This window comes from Papilio polytes, unplaced genomic scaffold (assembly GCF_000836215.1).
Source record: "Papilio polytes unplaced genomic scaffold, Ppol_1.0 DF823923.1, whole genome shotgun sequence".
NCBI classification, from domain to species: domain Eukaryota; kingdom Metazoa; phylum Arthropoda; class Insecta; order Lepidoptera; family Papilionidae; genus Papilio; species Papilio polytes.
The window spans coordinates 5036307-5054824 of record NW_013525281.1 but is presented as its reverse complement, the minus strand read 5'-3'; the positions used below and the strand labels follow the sequence as shown (position 1 = coordinate 5054824).

At 33.2% G+C, this 18518-nt stretch overlaps 1 protein-coding gene across 2 annotated transcripts in view; it reads right to left on the bottom strand.

Annotated features, from left to right (window-relative positions):
• The window catches only part of LOC106102424 (high affinity cAMP-specific and IBMX-insensitive 3',5'-cyclic phosphodiesterase 8A), a 103841-nt gene that overhangs the window by 62600 nt on the left and 22723 nt on the right, over window positions 1-18518 (bottom strand). The window contains exon 2 of one of the 2 annotated variants that reach the window (XM_013281898.1): window positions 7128-7440. In XM_013281898.1, the coding sequence (XP_013137352.1) occupies window positions 7128-7377 (250 nt within the window). In that variant the 5' untranslated portion in view covers window positions 7378-7440. Of the gene's footprint in view, window positions 1-698; window positions 808-7127; window positions 7441-18518 lie in introns of those variants that run through there. The other variant, XM_013281900.1, reaches the window with a different exon arrangement.

Below are 18518 nucleotides of genomic sequence, written 5' to 3'. Positions count from 1 at the left end.
CGGCAGTAGATTCACATGTACTATATTTTTTCATACACTGCTAGTACTTGATTTATTCTTCCTTGTTTATTATATTATATTAAATCGAATACGATAAGGCCACTTAAATAATTTCAATGTTAGAATACACGTGTATATTGTATGAGTAATTTGTTATTAGATATAACCGGTATGTACTCGTATAACAGTTATTATTTTATATTATTTGGAGGACGAAAACCCGGTGCGCCGACTCTACGGGAGTAGGATAAGACAGGGAAGATGAAAATGATGATTTATAACATAACGATATTATTTCGTTTATTATTATCTATCTTAAATACTTCAATATCGAACAAAGTAGAAATAGAGATTTCTTTACATGACCAAAAAGGATTATTTCCAACCGTCACCGCGCTCTGTCCCCACGCGAGAAAAAAGTTTCATCCGTCCCACCATCTTGTCCCACTATCACTAATAAGGTGACAGATGTGTAACCGTTATGAAATAGATAAGTTCCAAAGGCTTCTCGTCGCAAAAAGTGGGACGGATGAAACTTTTTATTCTCATCTCTTCTCAAGTGGGGACAGAGCGAGGCGACGGTTGGGAATAATCCACCAAAAATGCGTACAGCAATGCCTACTGCAGTAAACAAATAATAGATGTCACCACCAGCGAAACTGGCAAATATCACTATCATAAAATAAATATAAAGTTACCTGAACTATCCTCGTTGTCTATATCCATTTCGTTTAGCATTCATTTTCTTCACTCATGTTTATATCACTACTTATTCACACTTAATATATTTATTTAAATATAACACCTTTTATAGATTATATTGAAATATATAAATCGATTTATTTTCGACATAATTATTTTACGCGTTTACATTTTATGCTTTGACAGAAGACGGACTAGTGACGTGAAAGTAATATCGCTTTATCGATAAATAATAAATCGATATCGATGTGAAATGCCCTCGTTTTCCAAGTACATTTTATTAGCAGATAGTGATACAATATTTACTACTATTTGTAAAATATACTGACTTAATTATGTTTTAGTCTGTGGTGTACACACGTTTATTTTGTTCACGTGAACTGTGTTTTATTTAGTTAACTATGCAAATTCGTACTGTAAAGTGAAACACTGAAAATTTTCCACTTGGTACTAAATAAGATGTAACTAGTACTATTTTCACAATTAACAACTATATTTAGTGGTCCACCGACAAGTCTATATTAGTCAATTTTAACATACACACTTATACAAATAAAAGCAAACATTAATTATCACTATTCTTACATTTAATTCGTATGATACCAAAGTTTACATAACCTCAAAATTCACATGATTTATTCTGTCAATATTTACCATTAGCTTTAACACAAGTTAAGTCTCTACTGGGCTATTATAAACCTTTTTTGATTAGTATTTCACACGTTAAAACTGTTGTTTTGTCTTTTGTATCGATGTTCGCGTTATCAGCTCGGCATAGCAGGCATGCCCGAGGCTGGAGGTCGACTGATAAGCACCGACGCATGTCTCCGCGCACAAGCTATTCTGCTGTTAATGATACGTGCACACAATCTGTCACATCGCGGATTCTCTCTCGTGTGCTAAACGTTACGATGGTATTTGATATTTTATGTAATTGTTATTGTAAAAGAATTTATTGTTTTGTACTTTTCTACAACTCTTGAGTTATTATTTTTTAAATGTGTTAATAGCAACTGTAATTTATTAACAATTCAATGAGTTATTAGAAAAAGTATAGGAGAGCAAGCGATACGGGAACAGCTTCAAACTCCAATTTCGATTAATGAGAAAAAACACAGAAGTAAATTATTGAATGTACATTATTAAATAGAGCAGGTGTTTACTATTACAACAATTATTATGTTGAACGTAATTATGACTTACCAAGAAGTTATTAATAAATCAATATTATTTTATTATCGATAAGTATCTTTACGATCGCTCGTAAAGTGACGTCACTACGATATTGCTGTTTAATTGTTATCGAATAAATAATAGATACATGATGTCTTTATGTAAAACAGTAGGCTAGTATTTAATGCCTTCACTTGTTCATTTTTATGACAAACTAGCTGTTTCCCGCGACTTCGTCCACGTAAAATTAAGATAAAAAAGTAGCCTATAACATGCACGGCTATGTCGGCTACCCTACAGTGAAAGTCCGGTCGGAATCGGCCCAGCCGTTTCAAAGATTACACGGAACACTCGGCTTGCAGACAAACAGACAGAAAAAACAATTATATGCAATTTTCATTATCAACAACGCAAATACACCATCTTCCCAAAATCCGGAATTTTTCTTTTGACATTACAAACAGGCACTCCAATTTTATCATATGCATAGAAATGCGGTTGACTATAGCTCGGTTTTTACACGTTCCAACTTATTAGAATTTATTCCGTGCGTTGTTTATGAGTAGTGGTTAATCCGATAAGATAGAGTATGACATCACAGAGATACGCGAGCGCTGGCCAACCGTGTCAAGGTAATCGAATGTCATAAATCGTTTCCGTAGGCCGTAGGCTCCCGTCTTGTTCGAGATAGTAACTATCTGCATATACGTCACTTGTTACTGCCTGAATTCTGGTAGTGGCGTATTGGAAAGGAACCTATACCATTCTCATATTTAATTTGAACATCTAAATGTTGGCCAAGTACATAAACACTAGCTGTTGCTGGCGACTTCGCCTGCGTGGAATTAAAAATATAGCCTATGTTACTGACAGATAAATTACCTTTCTACCGGTGAAAAAATGTTAAAATCGTGCAGTATTTTTTGAGTTAATTAAATACAAAAATGCAAACCTTTCCTCTTTATAATATCAGTATAAATTAGACTAAACTTACGAGTTTTTAATAACGAGTTTTGGTGACAATTAGAGCGTGCGCCTGAAATTAAATTATCACAAACAGTTTTGTCTCGCTATGATTCCTGTGAGCTTATATGGAGGTGCACACTTTTTTTTTTATAAGAAAAGCGGGCAAACGAGCAACGGATCGCTTGATATTAAGTTATCCGACGCCCATGAACATCCGCAATGCCAAGGGTACTGCGCTGCCGGCCTTTAAGGGAGTAGTAAGCTCTTTTCTTGAAGGCCCCTAAGTCGTAACATTTTGGAAATACCGCTGAGGACAGAGTGTTCCACAACGCAACTGTACGAGGTAAGAATGTACGTGAAAACCTCGTCGTTATGGAATGCCAACCATCGAGTAAAGTACACACTACTTGATTTTTAGTTTCGCATCTAAACAGTTGAATGGGAAACAATCGACAATCGCACAACAGTTTATTTATACATTTTTATTTTTTTTATTTATTTATTTAATAACGAGAATATAGCATCTTTACAGAATAAATCTAATGTGACACTATATCTACATATGTGATCATACATAATATTTAAAGTAATAATAATAATATTTTAAGTTAAAAATACAATAAAAAACTGATAATGAAGAAAAAAAAATCAAATTGTACACAGAAATTAAAAAGAAGAATATAACAACATATGTCTAAGGCGTGCGCCCGCTATTAATGTAAAAGTTATTACTAAGCAGGAGGTAAGTTTGTCATTGCCGCAACCCTCTTTAGTCTTTATTTAACCGCTTAAACGTGCTGAGAACTCGATTAAAATATGTCGATTTAATTATTTTTAAGGGCGACTACGTTCTGGGATTTCATAATCAGTGAGGCGTAGTCGTAGGTAGGGTAGACACGTGTTACCGTAGGTGTTCGTTGCCGTGCGTCATTGCCTCGATAATGTTGCCGAGATAACGAGGCAGGTGGATGCGTCACGCATGTTGTAGCCATGCTAACAAGTTATTTTCGAACCAAAGGGCTACGTGAAAATTTAAGTGACACACGAATTAATATGCGTGACTTGCGATGTTACAAAATTATAGGAAGATAAACTAAAGGGATATTTCTACTTGTTTTTTATTGAATATTAAGTAATGGAGTATAGATTTAATGTCAATATTCGACTTTACCTCTATAAAATCCTTGTCACGATTACCAAATTACTTCATGTATATTTCACTCAACGAAAATGTTTGAAAGAACATTCCTTAGTTTTCTAGTAATTTACTATTTATCCGTTTTCGAATTATATCCATTAATCCAATTAGGCATTTCAATTCAATCAATTTAAAACATGTATCTACTAGTATTTGTTTGTAAAAAATAGCAGATTATGCTTAGAAAAAAAAATTAAGAACACACAATGCCCTTCTTTATAAATATTTTGACGCTCTTCCTAACATTATCATCCAAAATGTTTATTGGATTTCTTAGCGACGCTATCATTTAGTTTTAAATCAATGCATACTTTAATGGCTTTTAAAAATGCCATCGAGTTTAACTAATAATTTAAAACTCAAAATTTCATCTACATTTTGAGTTACGTTAAAATTCTAATCGCAGAATCGTGTCAGCTGAAATATTTAAGCGGATTTGAGAGACCTCTTAAACTGTCAGCCGTCACCTGCAGCGATCTACCATCGCTTGATGAAGAATGCTTAAAAACTGTAAGTGCTAAGCTATGATAAATGTTTTTTTCTAAAACAACCCTAAAATAGTTACAAAATCGCACAATGATCGCTACAATCAATGTTAGTTTTCGGTGGGTGTTCTAGTATTAAGAAAACTGAAATAAAGACACTTAAATTTTCTACTATAATCTAGTCCCTTTAAAAACAACAAAAATTATGACACGGCGTTCAAACAAAGCGGTACGTGACTCGAAACCTCTCGAACGATTAAGATTACGAAGTCTGCTGACACCATTTCTTAATGGAAGGACTTGCCTGGCCCTTACACTAGAGCGGCACTTTACCACGACCCTTGTTCCTTACAATTTTGTGCGCGACATTACTTTCGTGTGTGCACAAAGTTTTACTACAGAAGTGTCCTCGGAAGAATTTGTGTTTTGATAAAAGATCTCAGACAAATTTGCGATGAAAAGTCGGTAAAATATTGCTTTTTGTATTCTTTTACCGTTTTTGACGCGTTTTGCTACATTTTTCATAAAAAGTACGGACCAAAATTAAATATTTACATATTATAATTAATACTGCCACGTAATAAAGTAGCTCAGGTAGATGGTACAATTAAAAATAAAGTTTCTTTCCATTTAACAAGATATAGACAATTAACATTAGCAAATGCACACTCCTGTCATTTCGGAAAATTATGGAACTAATTTTAAGTGCCAGAGGAGAGGATTTTTATACTTGTGGTTTGGCTGTGCATTATTTGCTTTTTAAGAAAACATTCAGGTAATTGTAAATTAAAATCGTTCAAGGTTACCAGTCTTCAAAATGAATAATAAAAAGTTAATTAAAAATGTTTACTACTGGTACGGCGAATGCCAGAGCAATCAAGCAGCGAATTAACAATTAGCTAGAAGTGAAAATGCACTTAAATGATTTATACTAAGCGAATCGCAGTGTTGATGTGAACTTTCACAATGAAGATAATTTTGATTGTAAGTTTTAGGTGATTTTTACTGAGAAATAACAGACATTATCATCATCAATCCGAGAATTCCCTAATAAAGTATGACCTGCTCTTCCATAGGTCTCTATCAGCCGTCAAATCTTTATTTATTTCATTCTTAAGCATATCCTCTTTGACACAATCCAGACATAATTTCTTGGGTCTTCCTCTACCTTTGTAGCTACTCTTATTAAAGTTTAATACTTTCTTCTTTTTGCCCTCATCTTCTCTCGCATATGACCTTACAACGCTAACCTTTTAGTATAGCAAACATTATAAAGAGATAGAGAAGAGAATAACTAGTCTAACACAGATGTTTTAGTAAACATCATTCTTACAACAAAAGATGATTAAAATTAGTTAAAATTTTAGATGACTGTTCTAAGTCATATAAACACAAGCTTTTCCTCCAACACGACGAAGGAAAGTGTTAGAGTCATAAAGAAACCTGAGGCGAAGTATTACGTCGATAACTGGAAGGAATTTAAAATGCCTGAAGAAATAAATGAATCCAAACTGAAGGATATATTATCTGTAGCCGCTTCATTTAAAAGATTAGAAAAATGTCCATTCGGTGCTGATCAGTTTCATTATTGTGAAAAATTTAATATGGATAAAGTTTACGCTAAAATTATATCTGATGCTCTTCGAGTGGAAGTTACAACGGAGAATAAATTGAAAGGCGAAATGAATTGTACGAGTGTTTTAACAAATGGTACTTGTGGAACAAACACAACACAAACATTGAATAAAAAGGAGAAGAAAGGGTTAAGAAAGAAGAAAAAGATCAGACAAAAACATTAATATTACGTATTAAACGTATAATAGAGTAAATAAAAAATCACCTTTCAGTAATACTGACTGAAATACTACTTTTACTCGATATCCTAATATGTTTGTTTTAGTTTCGTAAACAGTAAAATTTTCGAACATACAGTTTTAGATTACAATTTTCGTTATAAAACATACAAGTTATAACAGCTGTTATGTTTCTGTCGATTGTTATAAAAATGGTTTATTATTTGTTATAGCCTAGCTCCAGCTATAAAACAGAGACCTTAAAACGAATTTTACAATTGTTATTCTCCAAAGCTGCAAAAGTCTACTTTCGAACACATTAACACAATTTCGTCTCGTTTACATTATTAAAATCATAAAAAACAACAATAAAGTTAAGTCGACGCTTTGTTATTTCGTCAGATGTAACTCGTAAATTAGGTATAAATAAAAGATCTAAGGAATAAGGAAAATGTTTCATGTTTAGTAACTTTCATAATTACTCGGATATAAATTTATTTAAAAATTAAAATCTTGATTCCAAGTGTCACTTATCATACATTCTTTTATCTACTCCATACCGAGTGAATACTTTTGGAGAAAATCGATGAGACCGCATGAATTACTCGATAAAAAGTGCTTTAAACCTAATATATTTGGCACGTAGTCGTTGAATGCAAAGTCAGGAAACCATTTATTGCAGATTTAGTTTAAGAAACGTGAAGATTTCGTAACAGAAATCTATACATTTTGACAGCTTAACTATTTGTTAAAAAACTCCAATTGCCAGTCCAAGTCTACTAACATTCAAGTAAGAACTAAATCACTTACCAGATATCCTTTTTATGTGTAACTGAGTTGCAAAGTTATTTCCCATTTGAGAAACATAGCTGTCCTTCTTGCTTGATAGTTGTATGCTGAAGCCGTCGGACTCCAGCGAGGCTCTAGGCGCACGAGCCGCCTGCACAGCCTTGTTGCAAACGGGCGTAGGCGCGACTTTAGCAAGCGCAGCTTCCTGCGAGCCCGTGCTATCACGACGTCTCCTCTTATGGTCAAGCAGCATGCTAGGCGTGCAACCCATGTTGTGACATTTGAACTCACTACACTACACTGACACTGTTTAACCGCATCACTTTGGTTTGATCTGTAACAAAAAACGTTTTATTATGATCGAAGTCTGCATGACTTTGCAAGATTGTGTTAAAGACAGGGGAACAATCATTTTAGACGTACTTAGAAGCATAAGAGCCTGCGTAGACTTTTGACTAATTTGTAGCACAATTGTTTAGTGTCGCTCAATTCCTGTGTGGAGTTATTTTGCGCAACTAAACAGTTGAATTGGCTACGAAACAATCGACAATCGCACAACAGCTGTCCGATAGTTAAGGTAAAGATGTGCCGCTCTAATAATGTTCAATTATTTTGTCTTCTTTTTCATAAGTAATGTTCGTTTTGACCTTGGTAACTAATTAAAATACACATTCAAATTGAATTGGCATACTACTTAGTAACATATTCCCTCAAGCACTAAGGGACTGACGAATGCTGTATTATTCAAAGTATTTAAGTTAATCGATAAGGATTTCCTTTAGTGAATGAAATAAATATTTAATTGATAAAACTGGTGGTGTAATTTTCGTTACTTACAGACAGATTCAGATGGTTCAACAGTAATTAAAGTAACCTGAACAATTCATGGAAATTTATTTTTAAATGTAGTTTTTGTGTGAGGTATAAATCTTAAATGGTAATTGTTTTTTTAATTAAAACAAAGAATATGAAAATGTAAATTTTAGTTAATTGTAGCTCATACTTATTTACATAGCACGAGACATTAGACATTCATCATTGTTGTCATGTTTCAAAAATAAAATAGTAAAATCAAGTGAATACAATTTTGCGGCAATTTGATTGACAGGAATTCGTTCGAGAAATTCAGCCGCGTCGCGTCGAATATTTTGACAATATGGAAATACCCAAATGTCAATCATCTGTCACAGTCAAAAATATTCTTTATTTAAATGTAAATTTCATGCGACGAATTGTAATTAGAATTACATTGTAACATAACAGATAATAAGTTTGGTTCTGCTAATTAGTTACAGTTGAGATGCTTTACAGTTATGGAAATATACAAGGGCGTTGGCTGCCGATAATCAAGGGGATTACATAAATAAAAACTTAAATTTATATTTCAAAGCCTTCATCAAGGTAAGGCCCAATTTTAATATAAAACTGGTGTAGAATCAATCAATCAAATCTTAGTATTTCATAGTTGCTTAGCCTCAGCTTCCTTTGATGACGCCCATGGAAAGTTATGTACTTTACGATTGCCGAGATTCTCTTATTTTAACGTATTGTCATCCCGCTTATTCTCCTACAAAAATCCGAGATAGCAATATGCATTGTACCACGTATAACGACAAACATGTGCTACGCCTAATGTGACCGAGAATATTAACTTTTTGCATCTTATTATATTATTAGTGCAGACATCTTATAGCTAACTTGAAATTATACTAAAATAATTAAAAGCTAAATAAAAGTTATCAGATTTCTGTAATTTTTGAACCTCTTTATGGAAAAAGGATAGATTTTTTCAAGAAAGATATCTTGAAGTTATACCCGTCCATGTTTGTGCAAAACTTTAAGGGATCACAAGGAACTTTTAGGATATACGACTTCAACTTAACTATTTCATTTTAGTTTGTAGTTCGGTATATCGTTGATAATTTCCGGCATGCGACTACCCAAACTGTTTTATGTTTCAATCTGCAATTGTAAATTTTGCCTTTAGTCATAGTATATTTTTGACAAATTCAATTTGAAGAGTTCAGATTCCTTTTTGAACTTTGTACTAATCTTCTTATACAAAAACGATGTAAATGTTGAAATCTTACTAATATTATAAATGCGTAAGTTTAGATCGATGGATGTTTGTTAGTTTGTAGCCTAAACGGCTGAAGGGATCTCGATTAAATTATGTAGAGGATAGTCTGGAAGAACACATAGGCTGCTAGATTTCGGTTTTTTTTCTTTTAGATAAAATGCGTACGGAGTTGCGGGCAAAAGCTAGTTAATACACGTTCATATACAAACATTTTAACAAGCCGTTATATAGCAATAAATGACATTCATTGTTGTTCGCTTAGTTCACTGGTTCTTGTAGATTAGAACGATACGATTTCCATGTCAATGTCTTCGATGACGTCAACGATTAATGGATCTTGGACTTACGCTAATTCCCTGTTGGATTGATGAGAAACGTAATGCACTAGGGGACATAATCGTTTTCGATGATTCGTATACGTCTTATTGAGTTATTGTAACACATTTTAAATGGTACAACTTCGGTGGTGGAATACACTACACCGTTCCAGAATATAGTATACTAGCTGTTCCCGTGTGACTTCATCCGCGCAAAATTATGAAAATTTTATTTTATTGTTTACATGTGTCAAATTATCAATTGCAAATGTCAAAATGACATGACATGATGACAAACCATGGCAACTTTGCTTCCTTGATGTTGGCAGCAACTTACGGTCTCTTTCCCACATTAGGGTTTTTATCCAAAATATTTTCCCCCTAAGTTTAATGGCGTTAAAATATATTGCCTAAAGCGTGACGTAAGTGTAGGGCTTTTTATTTTAAAAAAAATCTATAGAACTATGCTGTAATTGCTGACATCTTAGGCAACAAAGGAGTTGTTTTTACGCTTTATTATAGTAGTATAGATTACTATTAAAATTTGGTCGAACATTCCTAGCTGCCGCAGTGAAAATAAGAGTGCGCGGACTCCTTTGACTAAACTACATGATTTTTAGTTATGCAACTTAACTGTTGAATTGGCTGCTAAACAATCGACAATCGCACAACAGGGTCAACGCTCTAAGGGTTATTAAGAGTACGTACGCAGAAAACGGTACGTTGTAGTCTCTCTAATTATGAAACATAAATGTCATGTAAAATTACGAGATAATAAAAGTAAAATATAATACAAAAACATTTCTATTTTGAAAGTATATTTTGTAAAACTCTACATCGTCATCAAGGTTGCCTTTGTTCCTACATCATTTGTATCGGTTTCCTCGCCCGGGGCTCTGTCTCGACCCTTGTGCTACACGGCTACGGGCAACTCTCTGCCAAATTATAATTTCGTGAATATTATATGGTACATCACTAATGTAAGAGTCAGGCAAAAACTTTTCTCCATACTTATCAAGTTGTGATGAGTGTTTTAAAATGTTGGTCCTTCAAGCCGGATTGTTTATATTAATTTTTGTCTTATTTTTTAATTTAAAACTATCATGCACGTTAGAAATTAAACAAATTTTTAGCCGATTTTTTAGTAAAACAAATCTACCATTTTGTATTACTTTAAATTTGAAATTAAATCTGTTAAATCATGCATTAATAACCTTTTTTAGAAGACAAACGAGAAATTACCTAAAGTCATTACCAATATCGTCTAGACGTTAACTACTCCGCAATCAAACCTCTAAATACCTCAATAGAATTAATGTTAACTGCTTTGTAACTACGGGCTATAAACTTGTGGCTTGTAAAATTGGATACATCAAATATCGGCTGGGGCAATGTACTCAGGATTTATTACATTTAATACTGGACTGTAAACATAGATACAACGATAAACAGTATTCATAGATATTTGTAAATTAATGTCGATCCCTCAGCGGAGGCTAGAGAGACTTTGAATAGAAATTACAAATAGATTAATCAAATTTCAAAATTTCTATGTAGAAATGGTAATCTATATACTAATATAATAAAGCGTAAACACACGCTACTTGGCGGCGTAAAATGTCAGTAACCACGGCATACTTTTGAATAACTATTTTTTTAATAAGAACCTTATACTTACGACACGCTTTAGGCTAATTATTTTCACGCTATTAGACTTAGAGGGTGAATAAATTGGAAAAAACCTTAATTTGGGAAAGGGACCATAAACTACAAGCTACCAACATTAAGGTGGAAAGGTTAGCATGGTAACGGTAATTTTGACAATTGAGAATTTGACAAATGTAAACAATAAAATAAACTTTTTAATGTTTAATGCGGATGAAGCCGCAGGGAACAGCTAATTTTATGAATGAAGAATGTATCCAATGCTCTAACAGTAAACGATAATACGTTAAGAACACCACAAATTTGCCAAGAAATTAAAAAATATGTGCGAAGTCAAGGAATTTATACTAGGCTAGTGTAGTTGACTAAGGCCTTATTTCACTTAACTGGGCATGGGATCAAGACCCTCGGTAGAGACGTATGACATTCTTGTGACGGATTAAATGTATGAAACATTTGTTCTATCCATACATTTACTACAACTACTTCAATTTGAAATTAAATACAATTTTAAAACACTATAAAAGTCTCATTAAACTTCCTGTCAAGTAACAAACAATGCTCTTAAGAAACAAACACATGTTTATTGCTTTCAAGTTCCCACTTGAAGCGGAGTGTTGGAGCAGGGCTAATATACGATTAATTTCCAACTGTTAAATTGCTTCCGCCTCCACAATTCAACAGCAAATAGCGTTCGTGTTGCAGTTAATTTTACATCGTTGTCACTCGCACGCTGGATTAGCTAAATTAGTTTGTAATACAGAATAACACTATAAAATACATATAAAAAGTTTATAGTTTGGTACAAAGAGCTTGTAGTATTTGTATACTAGCTTTCGCCCGGGACTCCCTCGTCGTGGAATTACAAAAAACAAAAGCATGTTGTCCACACTATGCTGTACATGTGTGCCAAATTTCATCGACATTCGTTATCATTTAGGCTGTAAACTCGAACAAATCCATCCATCTATCTAAACTTTCGCATTATTGGTAAATAATTATAACTTCGGATCCGTCCCAGCTGCGCTAGGGTGGCAAAGAATATACATATGATTTCTGTTATCCATACTTTAATGCAAAATAAAGCCTATGTTACTCAATTATATTGTAGTTGTGTGTTTTTAACGGAAACAATTTTCTAAATCGGTTCAGTAGCTACGGAGCCTAATGAATCCAAAGAAATCTTTCCCCTTTATAATATAAGCAGAAATTTATAAAATATTATAGACGTGACTAAAACTATAGTATATATTACAAATTATCCTAATAAATTCTAGTTATTTTCTCTTTTAAAAATAACGAATTTATTAAATGAAACCTTCCCTACGATTTATGAATTTTCAAAGTAAGTAAGCTGATGCACAAAATGTATTCAATCTATTTTCAAGACATGTCGCAGTTCAATGACGTCTAGACGTCGTATTTCATCAGAAAGTTGCAATCTCCTCGAAAATGTTTTAAGGAATATAATTATCTGTAAGTTATCGTTTATTTTGATGCGTGAAACATATTTATGATTATTTGATTATTATTCTGTTGTTACTACACTAAAGATTATCTTTTAACCTTTTGAATTCTAAGTTATCTCTATACTAGCTTTCGTCCGTGACTCTGTCCACATTGAACTAAAAAAAAAAAAAATAATCCATGTTTTCTTCCAGACTATTTTCTACATCTTATGCTGAATTTCATCGAGATTCTTTCAGCCAAAAAAACATCCATCCAAACTTTCGTATTTATATAATGTGCATATTCTAATACTCACATTTTAAAGTAGAGTAAACCAAACAGAAAAGATTAATTAACACAATTAATATTTTTGTTTCATCCTTATACTTTAAAACTGTCTCAGAAAACATAATTAAACTTTATTAAGTCAAGTCCGAAATAAATTTCATCGTAATAAGCGAGGAAAGGCTGGACGTGCCAGCCATTGTGCCGACCTTAGGGCAAGTAATTAAAATATCCGACCTTGTGCCCCGCACACCGACAACCGCCCGCCCATCCTAAACACTGTTTAACATTTTGCTTAAAAGAATATTTATAAACCTATATTGATGCCGTCATATTTAAACATTATCTCATGAATTGAATATACAAAAATGTTATTTTAAAATATTAAACTAAATCAAAACCATGTTTTCGTCAAAGAAGAGAATCGAAAAACTCCTTCGTCAACCTTTCTTATCGAAGATTTTTCTTTTTACTTGATTCTTACAGGAATATTCAAAGTGTTACCTTCAATATAGCCAAAGTCATTAGTCAATAGTCTAGTATTACAGGTAATAAAGCGTTCATTAGAATATCTACGGGGAATTAGTACTTTACAAAACCTTAAAGATGTCTAGACGTAATTCTTGCAAGATAAGGAATGTCTAGAAATCGACATCATACAAAAATGAAATTAGATAGGTGTTTGCCTCGTATTTGTACTATTATAATAAAGCGTAAACACACACTTCTTTGTTGCCTAAGATGTCAGCATATTTTTGAATAATTATTTTTTTAATAAAAAGCCCTACCCTTACGTCACGCCTTAGGCTATATGTTTTCACGCCATTAAACTTAGGGGGTAAATATTTTGGATAAAAATCCTAATGTGGGAAAGAGACCATAAGTTGCTGCCAACATCAAGGAAGCTAGGTTGTCATTATGTCATGTAATTTTGACAATTGATAATTTGATAAATTTAAACAATAAAATAAAATTTTCATAATTTCATGCGGATGAAGTCGCATAGGAACAGCTAGTATGTTATTAAAATATGAGCTATCGCCAGCAAACTTCGTTAGCGCAAATTTGGACCACCTGTTAGCCATTTAGACAGGGCTAAATTAAAAAAAAGGTTTTAAAAAAATTGTAATTTGCCTAACCATGTCATCTACCTTCCAGTGAAAGTTTCTTCGAAATTGGCCCAGCGGTTTCGGAGACTGCCGGGAATAAACGCGGCTTGCGGACAGACACATAATCATACAGACAGACAGACAAAAAATTTTAAATGCGATTTTCGTTATCAGCAACGTAAATACATCATCTTCTGGTAATCTGGAATTTTTCTTTTGACATTACAAACAGGCACTCCAATTTTATTACACGTATATATTAAAAATATACTCATAAATACACGATCATCTATATATTAAAACATTATAAAAATAATACAGATGTACTGTTATTGAAAATAATAAATTTCATACGAATGATATACGAAAGCTGTTCTCCGATTTGTTATTTTAACAGTCATATATTTTACCTACACTTCGGTAATGGAGCGATATAGTGAACCATAAATATATCCTTTTAAATATATAACTCATATAACATGAAAAAGAAAAAATACTACAAAGATAATAGTAATATATAATATGATTTCTAGATAACATTAGCATGATTATGTTATTGATAGTTTTACGAAACATTTGTAAGACGCCACTGCAAGCATCAAGGTTAAAACGTTCGCTTCAGAACCGCTCTACAAGCGTTAACTAAAACAATAACGAGAATTCATTGAGCGTATACGCGCTTAAGAAAAGCTTACAATCGAAAACCTATTAAGTATAATTATTAACAGTGATATGAAGTTATAATTTTTAAAATAAACTAGTTAATATTTAAATTTGTGAATAGAAGTTGGTAAGCCTAATTGTTCTTCCCGATTATATTCTACATTTATGCCTTTCACCTATTATTTTAAATATCAGTAGATTTTTGTTAATTTACTAATATTTCCATTAACCATTCCAGCTAACGTCTAGGCTTGTGCTAGGATATGGTAAACGACAAATTCGAATGGCGGGATTTGAATCCTCGACCGCAAGATCGATAGTCTGTACCTCAAACCATTAGGCTATTGGCTTGTACTTATTTACTTTAAAGTAATATTTTTATGTTGAATATAACATTATTAAAGTTGCAACTTTATTCAAAGATACTAAGGGGATAAGCTAAAGTCGTTTACTTCTAGACTGTTATGACGCCAAGTTGCGAGACAGTGTGGCGGTGAATTCAATTAAAAACTATTCCGCCAACGTGCATTCCACTATCGTTATAAATAAAGCTCACTTTAACCACTTGAAAATTTTCATTAATAACCTAATGCTTTTTTAAAGTATTTAGAGCGGGCTCAACTTTAACTAAACAATCGCACGATTGTTGTGCGATTGTCGATTGTTTCCCGACCCATTCAACTGTTGATTTGCACAACTATAAATCGCGTAGTGTGCGTCTCCATATAAGCTCATAAAAATCAAAGCGAGACAAGACAGTTGTACAATATGTTTCATATGGGCCGGCACGCCCGGTGTAATACCACGACCACACTGAAGACAGGCGTGAAATGGAAGCAATTCCGTGTTTCGTCTGACGAGTGTGGTGCCGGAGGCCTAATTTAAGTCCCTTTCTCTTTACCACCCTTTTATTATAAGGAGAGGATGGGAACGGGAAGTGGATGACGGTAGAGGAGTTGCATAGGAAGGGGAAATATCCTCTTTTTGTGCGTCTCCTCCTCCGTCGGATAAGGGTAGGCAACGCATCTGTAATTAAGGATGTCTATGGGTAGCGGTCGCTTCGCCAGTTTGGCGGATTCAGGTGGCCGCTTACTCGTTTGCCACCTTATGTTATAAAAAAAATGTTTAGTCAAAGGTGTGTGCGCTTTTAAAGTTATAAGCTACAATAAAAGATTGGCACATTTAACAAAATAGACTCGGAAAATCTTTTTATTTTAATGTTTAGTTTGAGTTGACGTCCATCGTTTAATTTGTACAAATGTAAGTCATCGTATTTGAAATTAAACGATTTTATGTAAATGAGTAGAAAATATAAGTAATTATCGATACGAAATATTTAATTTAACGAGAAAACTGAAGTAGATGAAAGGACGAATTATTATATTTGACTTTATAAACCTCTTACAGGTTGGCAGCGTCCAATTAATTTGCGGTTATTGAACAACCTTCTCTCGGAATTTTCATAAAAGTGAAATTTGTTATAATTAAATCATAGCCATGGGCATTAACTATATTAAATTGTTATTTGTAGACTTCGGCATATTCTTAAATAGTTATGGATATCAATATTTTGTTTAAACACAAAGAAGTTAAATGAAAGGTCCGCTTACACAGCCCGCTTTGTAACGAAAGCCATGCACAGACAAAGATCGGGTCCTGCACATACATTTAGATAACGTAATTAAACAAATAAGCTTTTGTTTTAGTACAAAAAAATATTATCTTGTAACGCGTTTGAATTGAATTTCACCTCATATTACGAGTAAGGTACTTGTATCACTTGTTCATCAAATATGTAGAGTAAATAAAGAACTTCGCAGGGCCTTAGTGAAATTTATGTGACAGCGGTAACATTCGGTACCGATGTTTCGGGATCCGATGTCGACGGTGACATGTTTATGTGACAAAATGTCAAGGGCGTCTAACTTAATATTATACTGGCAACGTTGATGATTGAAAAATACGTACTTTTATCGAAAAACACGATGAAATAAAAAAACTTTTTAGAGTTAAACTCACCAGTACAACTAACTTTCAATATGTAATTTTTAAATTGTTTTCTTTATGTACAAAGTGTAAATAAAAAAAAATCAACGTTCTTATTTAAAAAAAATGCTATGCTAAAATATGTTTTACTGTCTGACCATGTGTACAATACGCTCTTGAATCTTTTTTCTTATTTACTCTTTTGTTTATAGTAATATTTTTTTCGTGTAAGGACGAAATACAGGATACACTACAATAATAACAATTCCTCTTCTTCTTCTCAGTCATCCTGCTCATTTTGAAATGCCTTCTCTGATTCATTGAAGAGTTGCGTCCACACCACCTTCCTCGGCTTGTATCATGCCAGCCGGGATGTAGAGTCCCAGCATTGTTTAAATAATGTCAGACCAGCGGGTTGATGGCCTCCTATCTCTCTTTTACGCTAAATTTAAGAGGAAAGAATTCCCTACCATTCAGATACTAATACAAACTACACATTATTTTATAAATCGAAGTAAGCGAATAACTGTAATTAAATGTTCTTTTTTTAATGAAATCAATTTATTCCACTCTTAGTTTCATTTGAACTAACTTGTGATTACTGACGGCCATTACATGCAAGTTACAGATGCACTGGAGTAATAGAAAGCATATTTCAGCTCAAATTCAATTGTACGGAACAATGGAGTCCGACCGCCACCATTGCCAATGGATTGTACAGTACACTGTGGCCTAACCACTGTGAAATACGCCGAATTTTACGTAAAAAATAAGCCAAAATGTAGCCAAAGAGTATAGACGCACTGAATTAAAAAAAAACTGATTTATTTTATTTCACTTTGAACTCACTCACCTCTGTATTTCCGCCGCTCGTTTGCCCTCTTCTCTTATAAAAAAAACTTCGAAAGCTGTGCACATAACTGTTCTATCTATATTGTAAACATACTTAATCAACTATGACATACTTTGATGTACTCGTTATAAATACAAATCATAGCGAGCTGTGCAACTAATAATCACAGTAAATTCTACATTTGATTAATTAATGAAACGCAAGCGTAATATATTTAGAGAAGCGCACGCTTTTCATACAATCCGATAATTGGATGCGATACGATGCCTGCGCACGGTCCGTGGACTCAGTTCTATTTACGTTGCAAATTCAAAGCCAATAAATCGCAGTTAAACATCATGCGCCGCAAGGAACAAAAAATAACATCTAATATTGATTATAGTCGACATTTTTGGATTGCACTCGTCTTTTGTTTACTTCAGCAGTCCCTTAGTGTCAATATCCACACTTGCGAATAATAATTAATAATTAAAAGATAATAGTAGTATATTTTATGTTTAATAAATGCGAAGAATCCTGTTTTTACTTCACGTATATAATTTATTTTGATCTTTAAAAAGTATGTATAGTAGAATTCAATAGAAATAAGAAAGTATTACAAGCCTTACCAAAAAACGTACCTTTATTTGAATCAATAATTAAAACCGTATCTTTCGAATTCATTCAATAAACTATACATTTTTTTTATTCTCTACATTTAGCATAAAAGTGCCTTTAAATATTGACTTATTCTGCATGCACTCTTCCTAGGCAATCGTCATACTGAAAGTAATCTGTAAATAACGTTATAACTGTTTTTATGTAGTTTCGTAGAAATTGTCTAGGCAATTAGCTTTACACATTTCTGGCGCCGTGTTAATTATATCGACTCAATAAACAACGTAACAAAGTTAATTTGTATACGTTTTACTTCACAAAATGAAGTTGTAATGGCTGATATGTTTATTAATCTGTCACGATTTTACGACGAAAGAAACCAGAACAGACCGATCTGCCCGCGCGCCG